We start from the raw sequence: 17811 nt of genomic DNA, 5'->3' as shown, positions 1-17811 counted from the left end.
CTTTTAAATTCCTTTCTTTGCTTGGCTTAACACATCAGACCTAATGTCAACAGAAGGTATGTTAAGTTCTACAAGAGGATGTAGGTGCCATTCCCATGCATTGTCTTTAATTTAACGTATTGATGTTGTTTAATTTCTCTGTCGACATATCTGGGCTTATTTTCAAAAATATGCATAAGTTTCTATTCTTAATTTCCATATTGGGCTGTAAAGATAGTTATTTTCTTGTTATGATCTTAAGGAATTGCGTATTTAAGGAAGAGTTGTGGTAGTAGAAGATGGTCCAAACAGCCCTTGCTCGCCCTTGGCATTCTGTTGATAAAAGGGTGGTGTTTGCACATATTCCCTAGGAAGAATGAAAACCCATTGATCCTGTTCCATTCTTTCTTAGAATTTTTAATTTATCTGGTTAGCAGAGACTAGATTTTTTACTTAGCAGAATTTCTCAGAATGCATTGACAATACCACTTCCAGTCCTTATTTTAAGTAGATTTGAAAGTTGTTTCCTTCATGATAAACTTTTGATATAATTGTCTTTACCATAAAATTAATGAAAGAAATTAGGCAACATCACAAAAAAGAAAACAGTGGAAAGTATAAAGAAAAAAATGAACCAGAAAGCGGAAGGTAAAAGAGGACAGAAAATAAGAAAGAGAAAAGGGAATAAACAGGAAACAGACCTAGAAATATGCATCAGGCAACTTGAGAATAAAGACGTATACCTAAACAGGAGAAAGCTGAAGAACATTTCAGACAGCAGAGGACCACAGGTATTTATATATAAGAGCTAGTTTGTAAATATATTAATTATTCTATCTTATCTATACAGAGAAGAAAGTTGTATTTTCCATTTAACAGAATTAAAGACATTTCACAGTTAACATTATCAAATAAGAATCAGAATCGGGTTCATTTTCACTGGCATCAGTCATGAAATTTGTTAACTTTGTGGCAGCAGTACAATGCAAGACATGATAAATATAGAAAAAAACTGAATTACAGTAAGTATTTATGTATATTAAATAGTTAATTAAAATAAGTAGTGCAAAAACAAATTTAGAAAATCTAAAAGAACAGAAAGGAATAAAAATCAGAGAGCAATACAGCACGTTATTTGACACATTGCTTCTTTGATGCTTATTAGAGAACTATCCAGCTGAGATCTACCTTCTAGCACTAACTCCAAAGCTCTGTGGGTCACTGCTCAAGTACATATCCAATTTTTACAATAAAGTGTTGAAGGTCCCTTTCTATCACTCTTTTATGCATTGTTCCAAGCTCCAGCCAGCCTCTGTGAAAACACTTTTCACATCTCCCTTCTAAACCTTGTACCATTTACTTTAAATCTATACCCTGTGGTTTTTTACCCCAGTAAAGAGAAATATTTCCTTTTTGTAATATAGTTGTCTTTCTTTTATCTTGCCTGTAATGTGGTAACCAGAAATAATGCAGTGTTTAACCTGTAGTCCAGGAAGTGTAGTAGGCAACTCACGTAATCTCCCTGTTCTAGTATTTCCCAATTCATGCAGGAAATGATCCTTTACAGTTTATAACCACTTATTGACCTTTTGTGATACATTTAACAATTTTTGACATATGCTCAGAAGACCCTCTTGTTCCTCCTCACATTTTAGCATCCTCTCATTATGTGTATTCTCTTGGCTTGTTGTGTTTCCCCTGATGCAGTAATTTACATTTCCCCAGATTGAATTTCATTTGCCACATTGCAGACTTACCAACCAGATCATCTATATCCTCATGTAGACTGCTTTCATCTTCATTTTGAAATTAGCCTTGTCGTTGACAAAATCCTAAAATGGAACAGGTTCAGTTCTTTTCATGCATTTCATTTTAGAGCTGATTTCAAATCAATCCTCTTCACCATGCCAGTCTGCAATACTGGCATAAGTATAAGCGATGTGACGAAAGCTGAATTTGTTCTTCCACAGGTACAAACTACCCTTGGGTTCAATGGAATCTAAATTGTTTGTCATTCTGCTTCTTTAGCCTATCACTCTTACTGGGCATTGGCCACCAACAGCAGCCTCTATCCTGTGGGGTGGGGTGAGAGGGAGGTAGGTCGATTGGCCCTGTGGCTTCCACTTTCACCGCATAACTTCATATGTCTTCTTGGTGCAGATCTTTCCTCTGCAGGGATGAGGTCTTTGGAGCTGCTGTTGGTGTTTCTGTAGCACTGGGTTTTGTTACAGGGTGGTGTTACTAGCCCCGTGCACAACCTTCCTCCTTTCACAGATGGGTTTAGGACTGTCCATGGCGGAGTTAATTGTTTGTCATGGATCCTATAAAATGATTTCTGTAAAGTGCAAACACATAAGAAGAACATAAGAACATAAGGAATAGGAGCAGGAGTCGGCCATCTGGCCTGTTGAGCCTGCTCCGCCATTCAGTAAGATCATGGCTGATTTGGCCATGGACTCATCTCCACCTACCTGCCTTTTCCCTATAACCCTCAATACCCCTACTATGCAAAAATCTATCCACCCTTGTCTTAAATTAAAGACTATTTGTCTCATCGAATCAAGTTACTCATGTCACTACACACATTGAGCAGAGATGGGAGCCAACTGTGTAAAACATCTAAATGATACTAAAGATCTGAATTAGAAAGTTCGAAGTCCTATAAAAGAGTGCATACTCGAGTAGAACATTTAATGCGATAAATTTTCTCTGTACTCTTTTGCTACGGCATGAGTACTTTTAATTTTAGTCTAGATGATTATGCTTTGTGCATTGTGCAAATTGGAAACATTGGTATAAAACACTCATTAGATCTGAATATATCACTGTATAAACAGCACTAGCACATTGAAAATTGTAAATCTGCTAAAAGGAAAATCTATCTTTATTATATTTCAGACATAAAGCATTAGAAAATAGATACTTAACTTTTGTTTTCTGGAGTTTATCCTTAATTAGTTTTGAAAAAATTTGAAAAATAACAGAAAAATTATCCTGTTACAAATGATGTTAATAAACCAAGTCATAATCTCTGTGACTAATGGTGGCCAACTCTTATTGGATATTTTTAATTAGTTAAGTTTAAAAGCAACTGTTTTTGAAGCTGATATATTTGTTTCTGCTACCTGATTAATGAAATTTAGTCTATTTTTGAGATATGAAGATCAATCCAAGGTGAAATAATTCCCCATCCTTGAAAAGATGAATTTCCAGTACAAGTTTGCACACAAGATTTCATAATAAGTAATAAGACAGCAAATTACATGGGAAAATAACACCGAATATAGAACACTGAAGTATAATACAAGCCCTTTGGCCATGATGTTGTGTCAATATTTTTACCTATTATCAGATCAATCTAACCTTTCCCTCCTACATAGCCCTCCATTTTTCAATTATTGATGTGCCTATCTAAGAGTCTTAACATATGTGCCTCTACCATCACCTGTGGCAGGGCATTAGGGATGCAAAATCAAAAACGGTAGCAAATGCAGCACTCAAGGTGTTATATCTCAATGCCCAGATTATAAGGAATAAGATGGATGATCTTCTTACACTATTACAGATTGTCAGCTACGATGTTGTGGCCATCACTGAATCACGGCTGAAGGATGGTTGTAGTTGAGAGATGAATGTTCAATGTTACACGTTGTATTGGAGGGATAGGAAGGTAGGAAGAGTGGGTAGCGTGGCCCTGCTGGTAAAGAATGGCATCAAATCAGTAGAAAGATGTGACATAGGATCGGAAGGATCCTTGTGAGTTGAGTTAAGAAATGCAAAGGTAAAAGGAGCCTGATGGTAGTTATAAACAGGCCTCCCAACAGTAGCTGGGATATGGACCACAGATTACAACAGGAAATAGAAGAGGCATGTGAAAAGGGCAATGTTATGATTGGCATGGGAGATTTTAACATGCACATCGATTGGGAAGATCAGGTTGTTAATGGATCTCAAGAGAGAGTTTGTTGAATGCCTCCGAGATGGCTTTCTAGAGCAGTTTGTCATTGAACCAACTAGGGGGTTAGCTATACTGGACTGGGTGATATGTAATGAACAGGAACCAGTTAGGGAGATTAAGGTAAAAGAACCCTTAGGAGCGATTGATCACAATATGATTGAGTTCAACTTGAAATTTGATAGGGAGAAAGTGAAATCCAGCATAGCAGTATTTCAGTGGAGTAAAGGAAATGACAGTGGTAAGAGAGAGGAGTTGGCCAAAGTAACTTGGAAGGAGCTGCTGGCAGGGATGACAGCAGAGCAGCAATGGTGTGCGTTTCTGGGAAAAATGAGGAAGGTGCAGGACAAGTGTATTTCAAAAATGAAGAAATAATCAAATGGCAAAATAGTACAACCTTGGCAGACAAGGGAAGTCAAAGCTAATGTAAAACAAAAGAGGGGGCATACAACAGAACAAAAGTTAGCGGGAAGATAGAGGTTTGGGAAGCTTTTAAAAACCTACAGAGAGCAACTAGAAGTGTATTTAGGAGGGAAAAGATGAAATATGAATGCAAGCTAGCAAACAATATCAAAGTGGATAGTACAAGCTTTTTCAAGTATGTATTAAAAAAAAGAAAGATGAGAGTGGATATAGAACTGCTAGAAAATGAGGATGGAGAAATAATAACAGGGACGAGGAGATGGCAGATGAACTAAATGAGTCTCTTGCGTCAGTCGTCACGTGGAAGACACTAACAGTGTGCCAGATGTTGTAGTGTGTGAAGGAAGAAAAGTGCAGTTACCTCTACAGGGGAGAAGGTGCTCAAAAGGCTGAAAAGCCTAAGGGTACATAAGCCACCCGGACCAGATGAACTGCACCCTAGGGTTCTGAAAGAGGTAGTGTTAGAGATTGTGGTGGCATTAACAATGATCTTTCAAAAATCATTGGACTCTGGCATGGTACCAGAGGACTGGAAAATTGCAGATGTCAGTCCACTCTTTAAGAAAGGAGAAGAGCAGCAGAAAGGCAATTATAGACCAGTTAGCCTAACCTCAGTGGTTAGGAAGATGTTGGGGTCAATTAGTAAGCATGAGCTTATGGAGTACTTGGGGCCACAGGACAAAATAGGATAAAGTCAGCATGGTTTCCTTAAGGGAAAATCTTACCTGATGAACCTATTGGAATTCTTTGAGGAGATTACAGATAGGATAGATAAAGGGGACGTAGTGGATGTTGTATTTTTGGACTTTCAAAAGGTGCCACAAGTTAAGAGCACATGTTATTTCAGGAGAGTTGCTAACATGGTTAGAGCTTTGGCTGATTGGTAGGAGGCAGTGAGTGGGTATAAAAGGATCCTTGTCTGGTTGGTTGCCAGTGACTAGTGGTGTTCCGAGGGGTTGATGTTGGGACTGCTTCTTTTTATGCTGTATATCAATGATTTAGATGACGGAATAGATGGATTTGTTGCCAAGTTTGCAGATGATACAAAGATTGGTGGAGGGGGAGGTAGTGTTGAGGAAACAGGTAGGCTGCAGAAGGACTTAGACAGATTTGGAGAATGGGCAAGAAAGTGGCAAATGAACTCCAATGTTGGAAAATGCATGGCCACGCACTTTGGTGGTAGAAATAAATGTGCAGACTATTTTCTAAATGGGGAAAAATTCCAAAAACCTGAGATGCAAAGGGAATTTGGAGTCCTTGTGCAGAACACCTTAAAAGCTAACTTGCAGGTTGAGTTGATGGTGAGGAATGCAAAATGTAATGTCAGCATTCATTTCAAGAGGTCTTGAATACAAGAGCAGGGATGTGATGCTGAGGCTTTATTAGGGACTGATAAGTCTACACCTTGAGTATTGTGAACAGTTTTGGGGCTCCTCATCTAAGAAAAGATGTACTGGTATTAGAGAGGGTCCAGAGATGGTTCACAAGGATGATTCTGCTAATGAAAGGGTCATCATACGAGGAACGTTTGATGGCTTTGGGTCTGTAGTCGCTGGAATTTAGAAGGATGAGGGGGGGATCTCATTGAAACCTTTTGAATGTTAAAAAGGCCTAGACAGTGTAGATGTGGAAAGGATGTTTCCCATGGGGTAGGGAGTCTAGGACAAGAGGGCACAGCCTCGGGATAGAGGGGCATCCACTTAAAACAGAGATGTGGAGATGTTCCTTTAGCCAGAGGGTGGTGAATTTGTGGAATTTGTTACCACAGGCAGCTGTGGAGGCCAGGTCATTGGGTGTATTTAGGGCAGAGATTGACAAGTTCTTGATTGGACACAGCATCAAAGGTTACGGGTAGAAGGCTGGGGAGTGGGGCTGAGGAGAGAGAAGAAAGGATCAGCCATGATTGAGTGGCAGAGCAGACTCGATGGGCCAGATGACCTAATTCTGTTCCTGTGTCTTATGGTTTTATGGCATTCCATGCACACGTAACTCATAGTGTAAAAAAAAATACCTCTGACATATCCTCTATACGTTCCTTCAATCACCTTAAAATAATGCCCCCTTGTGTAGCCACTTCTGCCCTGGGAAAATGTGTCTGGCTAACCATTGAACATATGCCTCTTATCATCTTGTACACCTCTATCAAGTTATCTCTTATTGTCCTTTGCTCCAAAAAGAAAAGCCCCAGCTAGCTGAGCCTATCTTCATAAGACATGCTCTCTAATCCAGGCAACATCCTGATAAATCTCCTCTGTACATCTCTAAAGCCTCCACATGCTTCCTATAATGAGGCAACCAGAACTAAACAGAATATTTCCAGTGTGGTCCAACCAGGGTTTTATGAAGTTGCAACATTACCTTGTTGCTCTTGAACTCAATTCCCCGAATGATGAATGCCAAAACACCATACACCTTCTTAACAACCCTATCAACTTGCGTGGCAACTTTGAGGGATCTATGGACGTGGGCCCACGTTCCCTCTTCTGTTCCTCCACATTGCCAAGAGACTTGCCATTAACCCTGTATTCTTCCTTCAAATTTGACCTTCCAAGGTGACTCACTTCACTTTTTTGCAGGTTGAACTCCATCTGCCAATTTCCAGCCTAGCTCTGAATCTTGTTAATGTCCTATTGTAACCTATGACAACCTTCTACACTACCCACAACTCCACCAACCTTCATGTCAGCTGCAATCTTACTAACTTCCACTTCCTCATCCAAGTCATTTATAAAATTACAAAGAGCTAGGGTGTCAGAACAGATCCCTGCACAATACAGCAGTTATTGACCTCCAGGCAGAAATGCCCATGTAGAATCACCCTCTTATTTCCATGGGCAAGCCCATTCTAAATCCACACGGCCAAGTTTCCCTGGATCCCATGCCTCTTGACTTCCTAAATGAGCTTAGCATGGGGGACCTTATCAAACACCTTTCTAAAGTCCATATAGACCACATCCACTGCTCTACCTTCAACAATATGCTTTGTCACATTCTCAAGGAATTCAATCAGGCTTGTGAGGCATGACCTAGCACTCACAAAGCCATGCTGAATATCCCTAAGCAGGCTAAGTTTTCACAAATGCTTATAAAATAACATAACTCCATGTAGTTCAAATATTGAATTAAAATGTAGAAAATGCACAATAATATTTTTACAAATTACATGATAATAGTTGTATTTTTGTGATAGATATATGGCGTTGTTTTGGAAAGTTTCATTATGACTTCCTAAGCATACATACATTATTAAACTACTATTGTACATAAAAATAGTTTATTTACAAAATCAAAAGATTATGATATAAAACTGCTATATTTGAATTGTGCATTATGTTAATATGTTTTTAATTCTATGTAATTTCATGATAATTTTAGCCTATTATTTTTAAATCATGATAAATCTTTATAAATATTATGCTTCTTGAGTGATTTAATTTCATAGCCATATAAGCCAACCACTGATCTAAGCCATCAACGTGTTTTCAAGGGAATATAATCATGAAACATGACATGAAAAATTAAGGTAATACACAAAAATAAAAATTATTATCATTTAATGCCTATTGTAATATTGCATTTGGGCTTAGTGGAGAACTGAATTCGATGTACCGTGAATGAAAAATTCACTGATCTGTTGGCACGTTGTAGTGTGATATGAGATTTATGAGTTTCTCACTTTGGCCGCACTATCTGTAGAGAACATTGCCTGGGAACTGAATAGCTTCTTATACTATGTGAAAATATTAGGGGGTAAATACACTGAGCTTGTACTTTAAGTTTTTAGTATTTAGTAGCCATATCACCATGGACTGTATTGTGCAGTGAGGAAAAATGAAACATAAAATGGTTTAATATGCAAATTATCAGTGAAAAAATGCTTAATTTATAACATATCTGAAATGATGAAAATATCATGGTTAAGCAAAAAGAGGCATTTTTTTTCTATAATATTCACTTTTGTAGATGCTGTAAATAAGATAAATTCCTCATTGTATATTTACCTTTTAGGAAATTGTACCTCAGAATGTAAGTGCAGTATATGCAAAAATTTGTCACATTCCAGTGCCAAGAGTAGATGAAAATGGATTCACCATACCAATGAAGAATTTTGATAAAATGGTATGTATAAAAACAGAGTACCATGTCTGTGTATTTATATTGTAAATATATGAGTTTATGAGTGGACACTGGGAGGATGTTTCCTTTTCTGGGAGAATCTAGAGCCACAAAATGAAGAGAAAATTTTACCGACAGGAAAATCTTTGAAATTTTATTTATTTCAGGGATATCTGTAAGACTTCTTTTTGTATTTGCACTGTTTGCCTTCTTTTGCATATTGGATGTTTGTCCAACCTTGATTAGTCCAGGATTCTGAATGACTTGACTGCTAAATTAATCACTGCTCTCCCATTATTTGTGTCCTGGACTGCTGGAATAATCTGCCACATATTGAATCCTAGTAGCCAAAACTATGATGGCAGCAATCTCAGATTCTGCGAACCTCTGAGCTTCTGCTGTAGTCATTAGGTACTGGGTGATTGATGTTTGTGTTACATTGGAATGAGATATTGTCCATTGGATGCTGGATTGCTAATATGCTAATGGAGTTTCCTATCCTTCCATGTTGTAAGATCTGGATGTTCAATCCAAGGTTGGTGTTGGATACTTCCCAGATCCCCACTATTAAACACAGGCTCTCTGACAGGCCCTGTCAATGTCCCAAGGATTTCATTGCAGACTTCTCCCACTTAAGTGCTGATCCAAGTCCTCCAGTGAGATGATAAAAGTTGTGAACTTCTCTGGTTGCAAGTCACTCATGTTTAGGAGTCCGCATATAGATTCTGATTCTAAACTAACCCAAATTATGGACTGTCTATGTCGGAGCTGTTGGCTTGAGCTGATGCTTCTTCATATTGCCTATCCTGTTCTTGGGTATCTGACTGAGCAGAGAAGAATGAGGTTGGTTAGAGGTGTACATGACATTACTAGATAGGATAAATAGAGAATCTGATGAGTTTAGGAGCAGGGGATGGAGATATAAAATGAAGGACAAACCATGCAAATGGAAAGTAAGGAAACTCAATACAGAGTGGTAATGATCTGGAACTCTATTCGGAATAGTAGACACAAAACTTTGTCAGTGTTTTCAGGAGGGAATTGGAGAAGCATTTAGATTATTCAGATTATGAAGACACGTAGTCCGCTTTTATTGTCATCTAGTAATGCATGCATTAAGAAATGATACATTATTTCCTCCGGTGTGATATCACAAAACACAGGACAGACCAAGACTGAAAAAACTGACAAAACCACATAATTATAACATATAGTTACAACAGTGCAAAAATACCATACATTGATGAAGAAGTCCACGAGCACAGTAAAGTTCAAAGTCTCTCAAATGTCCCACATCTCACGCAGAAGGGAGAAGGAAGAAAAACTCTCCCTACCATACCCGACCACAATCCGACTCTGAGTCATCTGAAAACTTCGAGCTCTGATCAGCTCTCTGACACTGAGTACTGAGCGCCATCTCTGTCCGAACGATTCAACCTCCTTCTCGGTCGCCAAAAGCAGGCAGGACCGGAGATTTGAGGCCTACCCTCGGAAAGATTCCCGACCACACAATAATGACAGCAGCAAACGAGCATTTCAGAAATTTCTCCAGATGTTCCTCTGTGCTTTCACGTCCATTCTCCATCAAATCAGAATTGTCCACAGCCCCTATTTAACAGATACGATATCATTTTCACTGGAGGGCCGCGCACACACAGGTGCGCCACCATCTTCTCCCCCCTCCCATTTAAGAGAAAGTAGCTTAAATGTTTTAAGTAACCATACATTTAATTCACAGTCCATCTGATAACAGGGAATAATATACATTTTTTCAGATATCAAAAATCTATTTGAATGAATATCATAAAATCATTCATTAATAAAGTTGCATTTTAATCTAATCATTTTTTGTTCTTTCCATTTCAATGCATCAAACATTACAATCAGCTTGGAAAACGACTTACTTACTACCCATTACGCCACTGGTATTTAGGGCAACTATGAATGTCCTCCATCTCAAGTGGTGTTCAGGGCTTCCTTCATCTTGTCAGTTGCTTCCTCTTAATTTTCACTACTGGCAGTTATTCAAATCCTGAATGGAGACGCAGGAATACCGTCCCACTCAGATGTAGAAGGATTCTTCATTGCTGTTTCCCTAACAAATTTGTTTTATCAGTCAGGGTTGTTAGTCCTGAGCTGAACCCCTGAACCTGGAGGACCAGTGCACCACTCTTAGTCTGGCCTCTACCCTTTGACATATTTGGCATGGGTGTGACCCTATCAAGAGGCAAAGCATAAAGCCCGGACTCCAGCCAACATAGCTCTCTGGTCATTGAGGCACGCAAGCCTACAAACCACAACAAGGTTGTGGTTCTTTTGGAGGTTGGAAAACTAACAGACTATGTATTCCCCTTAATCTACATGTAACCAACCTGTCTTTAATGATTGGATATATAGTTCCAATCCATGCAAAAAGGTTACCATCTAGTGGCAAGTCAAAGCAATGATTTACTATTAGATTCAAAACCGAGGCATGATCTGGATAATAATTGGTCCAGAATTTTCATAGAAATGCTGGCATTTCCACATAGGACCTGAATTAGGAAGTTCACAAGTCTATGCAGATGTGGCATTGTCAAAGTACTTGAGAGGTGCTCAAAGGCAATTTCACAATCCTATTTCGTCTCCAGATGCAGAGTGCCGACTTCACAGTCTGTTGATCTTGGTTAGGTTTAATGCTTCCTACTCATTTCAAAGGTGAGGAACGGCGATGAAGAAGAAACAAGTTTCAGACCTTTCTTCTAGTCTCCACATTTTCAGTAATTGAATAATAATTCTGAAGGACCATGTGAGAAATGGGATGCTTGTTCCTGTCTCTATACACCTGATTGCTTTTCCATTTGGCCAACACAGAGATCCTCTAAGCAACAGGCAGAGCTACAACAATTTCCATTTGTGTAGCAATTTTAATGGCTTTGAAAAATTGAGACAACTCCCAGCAATAAATATTGTAAGCAGAACTCAGTGGGTTTACAGTATCTGGACATGCTGCTCGTTTTACAACTGAAGCTGTGATTTCACCCCTCCCTGCAAAGTTTCTGACCACTGTAATCTTTTGTGATGAATCCTGCTGTGCATTGGAAAGTTGGGGATAATGGGGGTCAAATCATTTCTAGCTGTTTTCCAGTGCTAATTGCTCACTAGCTGGACTCACCTCCATACATTCAGTTTCACAAGTTTAACATATCTTTCAAACAAAGTATTTTGGGTATCCTTTAAAGGTGTAAAGCTTCTAATTATCATGTTTGTATTGTTGTTCCTTTTCTTGCCTCGTGGCACACCAGGTGCCAATTTTTCCCGTTTCTGTAGCATTTGACTGTTTTTTACGAGGATGAGTTGCTAGCTCAATGCTTAACCAGCACAGATGGAAAGCGTGCAAAGAGCGTGAACTCAATACCGTTCGCCTCGAAGTCTGATGCTGATGCCACTATACCACTGGCTGACATTTTGTATGCCTATAGTCTAACTAATTCATAAGGAGATCATGAACTCTATGAAAGAAAAAAAAAGTCTCTTGGCACTTGCCATGCACTTGGGAGCAATATATTAGATGTCAAAGTTCAAAATAAATTTATTATCAAAATACATATATGTCACTATATACAACCCTGAGATTCATTTTCTTGTGGGTGGACTCAATAAATCTGTACTAGAATAATAAGTATAATAGAATCAATGAAATACTGCTCCAACTTGGGCATTCAACCAGTGTACAAAAGGACAAAAACTGTGCAAATACAAAAAGAAAAAAAAGCAAAATACTCTGCTCTGCCAGATACTCCATCTGGGCCGGTTGCTTTTCGTGGGTTCACCCTCCTGAAGACTGCTCACACGTCAGCCTCAGAGACTGAAATTACAGCATTGTCTGGGGCCATGGGAGCTTGTGATGGTTCCTTCATGTTTTGATGGTCAAAATGAGCATAGGAGGCATTGAGCTCATCTAGAAGTGCAGCCCTGTTTAATCACTTGATTAAATTTTATAAGGGGTGATAGTATTCAAGCCCTGCCACAACTGTTGAGCATCCTTCATTGATTCAGGTTTAGCCTGAATTGCCTCTTCAGCTGTGAGATGGCTTTCTGGAGACTGTACCTGGACCTCTTTGAACTTTCTTGGTCACCAAACTTGAAAACCTCTGATCTGGCCCTCAGCAGATTGCAGACCTTATGGTTCATCTAGGGCTTCTGATTGGGGAATACTGAATGATTTTGTGGGGACACACTCATCTACAACTCTTTTAATGAAGTCCGTGACAACCATGGTGTAGTCATTCAAATCCAGGGATGAGTCCTGAACATGGCCCAGTCCACTGATTTAAATCAATCCCATAGCTGCTCCTCTGCCTCTTGTGACCACCTCTTTGTTGTCCTAATCTCTGGAGCTTTGGTCTTTAGTCTCTGCCTGTATGCAGGTAGGAGATGGACAGCGAAGAGATCCAATTTACCAAACTGCAGTCCGGGTATAGGCATTCCTAACAGTGGTCTTTGTGTGTTGGGATCTCTAGTGCTACTGGTTATCATCAGCTATCTGTTTCTACTAACTTTGTATGAGAAGGGTAGCTAATGCAGTGCTTGATTTAAATACTTTTAAACATGGTAGTTCACTAGACAGCTCTCACTGCCTCAGGATTTTTCTGCATGCTTCAAAAAAATAAAGGAAGACAGAATGGAACCTGGATGTGGAGTTCTCATTGAGGTCCCTGCTGTACCTGCAACTTTACTGACAGGGCAGACCTCTGGCGTGCCTGAATGATCCCCAAATTCTGCAATGTTTTCAAGTAATATCTGGACGAAATGAGCATCTCCCTCTTAAGAGGTGAAGATACGACTTCAGTCAGTGTCTGGTGCATTCAGCTGGTGCTAAATTTCCTGAAATTACTGCATATAATTGTGTACTAATCCATGAAACACCACAGCTGGTGCTGTGTGAGGTGTGGAAGCAGATTTCTAGTGTGAGCAGCAGCAGAACAAACCGGCATAGTTTTCAGCACCGGTAAAAATTCGAGGTCATGCTCTTCTTGGACTTGACAACAGCTAGCCGAGAGATAATCAATATGCAAACACATACAAAATGTGACTGAGCAAATGGCTTAAAAAGGTTTTTTTTCTTATATTCATTGCACAATGATTTTATCATCCATTTTACATGCAATGAACTCCAACACTGTAGATAGTAACTACTGTAGCGCATTCAGGAAATCAATCAAGTCTGCTCCAATATAGTTCCCAACAGTTGATGTGCACATTTGGAAGAAATTTATAGTCAATGTTCTTGCTTGAACAGTGGGATCATGAATGGGGTTTCTTAATAGGGAGCAACTAATAGAACTAAGTTTAAAAAGTTGAACGTTAGAAAACACAATATAAAGCTACAGAAAATAAATCCATATTTAAAAAAAATTGGTACCAAGATTATTAGTCAAAATAATTAATATTGTAAGCAACGTTAAAGCACAGCTTCCTATGTCAAGGAATGAAATGTCAGTAGCTGCTCAGTTTCTTGCCTGTGAACCATAAAGAGACTTCCAGATATTCCACACTCACCATTGCAGAAAACATTGACATTTGCCACCTCTATAATCTAATTATCTCTCACCAATAAACATGTCCCATCTTCTTTTAAAAAATCTGTTTGATTTCATGTTTTACTAGCACAAGACATCAATAACTGTAATGTTATTATTCATTTGATCTTTTGTTGTGAATAGTTATGTAATATTTTTCTCTACCAGAAATCCTACATGTATGATTATTACTGTTATTGATCCATTACCAATTCCAATAAACTGTTAATCTCCATAGTTTTACATCATTGGCTAGATTAAAAGAGCTGATTCTTATCATAGCATTATTCTTTACATTGACAGTTACCCATGTCAAAAATCAAGTAAGATTTGATACCCAGCACATTGTTAAATATGCTGATATATTTACTTTTACAGACTGGATTAACAGCAGCATACACTGACATCTACACTGATGTGATACAAATGGAGGAGAGAAATGTCTACTGTGGTCCTTATAATATAAAAGTCATCAAACAGCAGTATGTGAATCATATAATAACTGTGTGAAATGTTAATGTTTTTCTTTTATTTATGCCTCCTTTGGTAATTTTAGTGAAAATTACATTTTTCAAGCTGAAGCATAGAGGTTTTCTGAGAATAACGCATTAATTTTGGAAATGCAGTTAGATTGAATTCAATGTTCAGCTGAAAAATTTGATTTTGGTACATTTACAGCTGAGCTATAACTGATAATATTGTCAAATTCACTCTACATCAGGGGGTTCCTAACCTTTTTTATGCTATGGACCCCTACCATTAACTGAGAGGCCAATGGTCTCCAGGTTGGAAATCCCTGATCTACATGATATTTGGAAAAACCCTATTGATGAAATGGTTATCTTACACAATGCCATCACATTATCTTTTTATTGAAAAACATTGCGAAGGTAACCTACTCAACAACTTCAAATCTAATAAACTCCATGGGATGGTCCAAATTTCTTGGAGTATTCATTTAATGGCAATATTTTGAATAAGGGGAATATTGTTCTCATTATTCTGAATTAAGTATTAATACTTTACACTGACAGTTACTTACGCCAAAAATCAAAAAATACGCTGACGTGTTTACTTTTACAAACACAAGATGGCTTTCCATCTTATTTTCAATAAACAGCACAAAGAGAGTACAGAGACTGGGGGATGTTAAAGAATGTTAAATGTACATCTTATACTGATTCATTGGACATGGTTGAAAACTTTGCTTGTTCACACTGACAAAATCTTTGATGTGGTAGATTTCTTAGGATTGAGTTCCACCCACATCCCCTCCCCATAGGTGACATATCTGATGAGAATTTCAAACTGAGGTAATATTTTGTGACCAAGCTAGGCAATCCACAGAGCTCCAGAATGTTGCTGAATGACAGATAGCTTGCCTCATTGATTATAACTGAAAGGACAGAAACATCACCAAGAATGAGATACTTTTTACAGATCTGAAAGATAGTCTATATCGCTGGGAACACACACAAAATGCTGGTGAACGCAGCAGGCCAGGCAGCATCTATAGGAAGAAGTACAGTCGACGTTTCGGGTCGGGACCCTTCGTCAGGACTAACGGAAAAAAGAGATAGTAAGAGATTTGAAAGTGGGAAGGGGACGGAGAGACTCGAAATGATAGGGGAAGACAGGAGGGGGAGGGATGGAGCCAAGAGCTGGGAAGTTGATTGGCAAAAGGATACAAGGCTGGAGAAGGGGGAGTATCATGGGATGAAAGGGGGAGGGGAGCACCAGAGGAAGATGGAGAACAGGCAAGGAGTTATTGTGAGAGGGAAAGAGAGAAAATAAATAAATAAATAATAAATTAGGGATGGGGTAAGAAGGGGAGGAGGGGCATTAATGGAATCTTCGGCGGCTTTCTGTCCCATGATACTCCCCCATCTCCAGCATTGTATCCCTTTTGCCAATCAACTTCCCAGCTCTTGGCTTCATCCCTCCCCCTCCTGTCTTCTCCTATCATTTTGGGTCTCCCCTCCCCCTCCCACTTTAAAATCTCTTTTTCCTGTTAGTCCTGACGAATGATCTCGACCTGAAACGTCGACTGTACTTCTTCCTATGGATGCTGCCCGGCCCTGCTGCATTCCACCAGCATTTTGTGTGTGTTGCTTGAATTTCCAGCATCTGCTGATTTTCTCATGTTGCTATATTGTTGGGCTTGGGATTCTTCAAATTTGGCTCCAGATTACACTCATACATGATAAACTAATATGGCAGGGGGATGGGAACCAGTATGATAGAGCTGAGGATGAGCCAGCAAGTGTACAAGAAGATGATGGGTGTAACGTGAATGTAGGGAAGGACAAGCCAATGACTGAGGACAAGTGCAGATGGAGCAAAGAGTTAAATTGTACCACAGAGGCAAAATTCAAAAGGGCGAAGAATGCAGGATTGAAGATGCTGTATTTAAATGTGTGTAGCATTCGGAATAAGTTGGATCTACTAGTGCCACAATTAGAGATTAGTCAGTATGGCATTGTGGGTTCACTGAATCGTGGCTGAAAGAAGGCCATAGTTGGGAGCTTAACATCAAAGGATATATTTTGTGATGAAAGGACAGGCAGAAAGGCAGAGGCAGTGGTGCGGCTCTGTTGGCAAGAGGTGGAATTACGTCTTTAGAAAGAGGTGACATAGGGTCAGAGAGTGTCGAATCTTTGTGAGTGGAGTTAAGACACCACAAGAGTGAAAAAAACCATTATGGAAATCTTATATAGGCCTCCAAATAGTAGCCAAGATGTGGGGTTGAGATTGCGAAGGGAACTAGGAAAGGCATGTCATAATTGTAATGGGGGACTTCAACATGCACGGGGATTGGGAACATCAGGTTGGTGTCAGATCACAAGAGAGGGAATTTGTTGAGTGTCTATAAGGTGGCTTCGCAGATCAGCTTGTGCTTGAGCCTGCTTGGGGAAAGGCTTTCATTGGTTGGATGTTGTGTAAGCAACCCAGATCTTACTAGGTATCTTAACATAAAGGAACCCTTAGGAGACCGTGATCATAATATGATTGAGTTCATACTGCAAATATGAGAGGAGAAGCACAAGTTGCAATGGAATAAAGGGAATTATAGAGGCATGAGTGAGGAGCTTGCCTAGGTGGAGTGGAGTAGGGCAATGGTCCCCAACCACCGGGCCGCGAGGAAACAATATGAAATGATATGAGTCAGCTGCACCTTTCCTCATTCCCTGTCATGCACTATTGAACTTGAACACCTATCCACCCTCCCCCCCCACCCCCCCCCATCGGCCGGTCTGCAAGAACATCGTCAATATTAAACCAGTCCGCAGTGCAAAAAAAGGTTGGGGACCCCTGGAGTAGGGTTCTGGCAGGGATGACAAAAGAGCAAAGGTGGTTGAGGTTTCTAGGAATAGTTCACAAGGTGCAGGATATATATGTCCTGCAGAAGAAGTAGTTCTCAAATGGCAGGGGTAAGCAACCGTGGCTGACAAAGTAAGTTTAGGTCTGCATAAAAACCAAGGAAAGGGCAAATAAGGTAGGAAAAGTGAGTGGGAAGTTGGCTGTTTGGGAAGCTTTAAAAATGCAACAAAAGGCAACTGAAAAGGCTATAAGAAGGAGAAAAAATGGACCATGAGGTCAAACTAGCCAATAATATAAAGCAGGATAATAGAATCTTTTTCAGTTATATAACGAGTAAAAGGGAGGTGAGAGTTGATATTGGACCACTGGAAAATGATACTGGTGAGGTAGTAATGGGGGACAAAGAAATGGCAGATGAACTTAATGGAACTCATGTCCGGAAAGAGGATAATCAAC

General features: G+C 39.4%; 1 protein-coding gene across 8 annotated transcripts in view; it reads left to right on the top strand.

Moving 5' to 3' along the window:
- Positions 1-17811, top strand: part of fbxw10 (F-box and WD repeat domain containing 10) — a 377757-nt gene that overhangs the window by 337406 nt on the left and 22540 nt on the right. For all 8 annotated transcript variants that reach the window (XM_072242164.1, XM_072242165.1, XM_072242163.1 and 5 more), the window contains 2 exons: positions 8366-8476; positions 14413-14516. In XM_072242164.1, the coding sequence (XP_072098265.1) occupies positions 8366-8476; positions 14413-14516 (215 nt within the window). The remainder of the gene's footprint in view (positions 1-8365; positions 8477-14412; positions 14517-17811) is intronic.

Source organism: Mobula birostris, chromosome 24, assembly GCF_030028105.1.
Source record: "Mobula birostris isolate sMobBir1 chromosome 24, sMobBir1.hap1, whole genome shotgun sequence".
NCBI classification, from domain to species: domain Eukaryota; kingdom Metazoa; phylum Chordata; class Chondrichthyes; order Myliobatiformes; family Myliobatidae; genus Mobula; species Mobula birostris.
The sequence above is the reverse complement of the archived record's forward strand: the minus strand, read 5'-3'. Positions and strand labels throughout refer to the sequence as shown.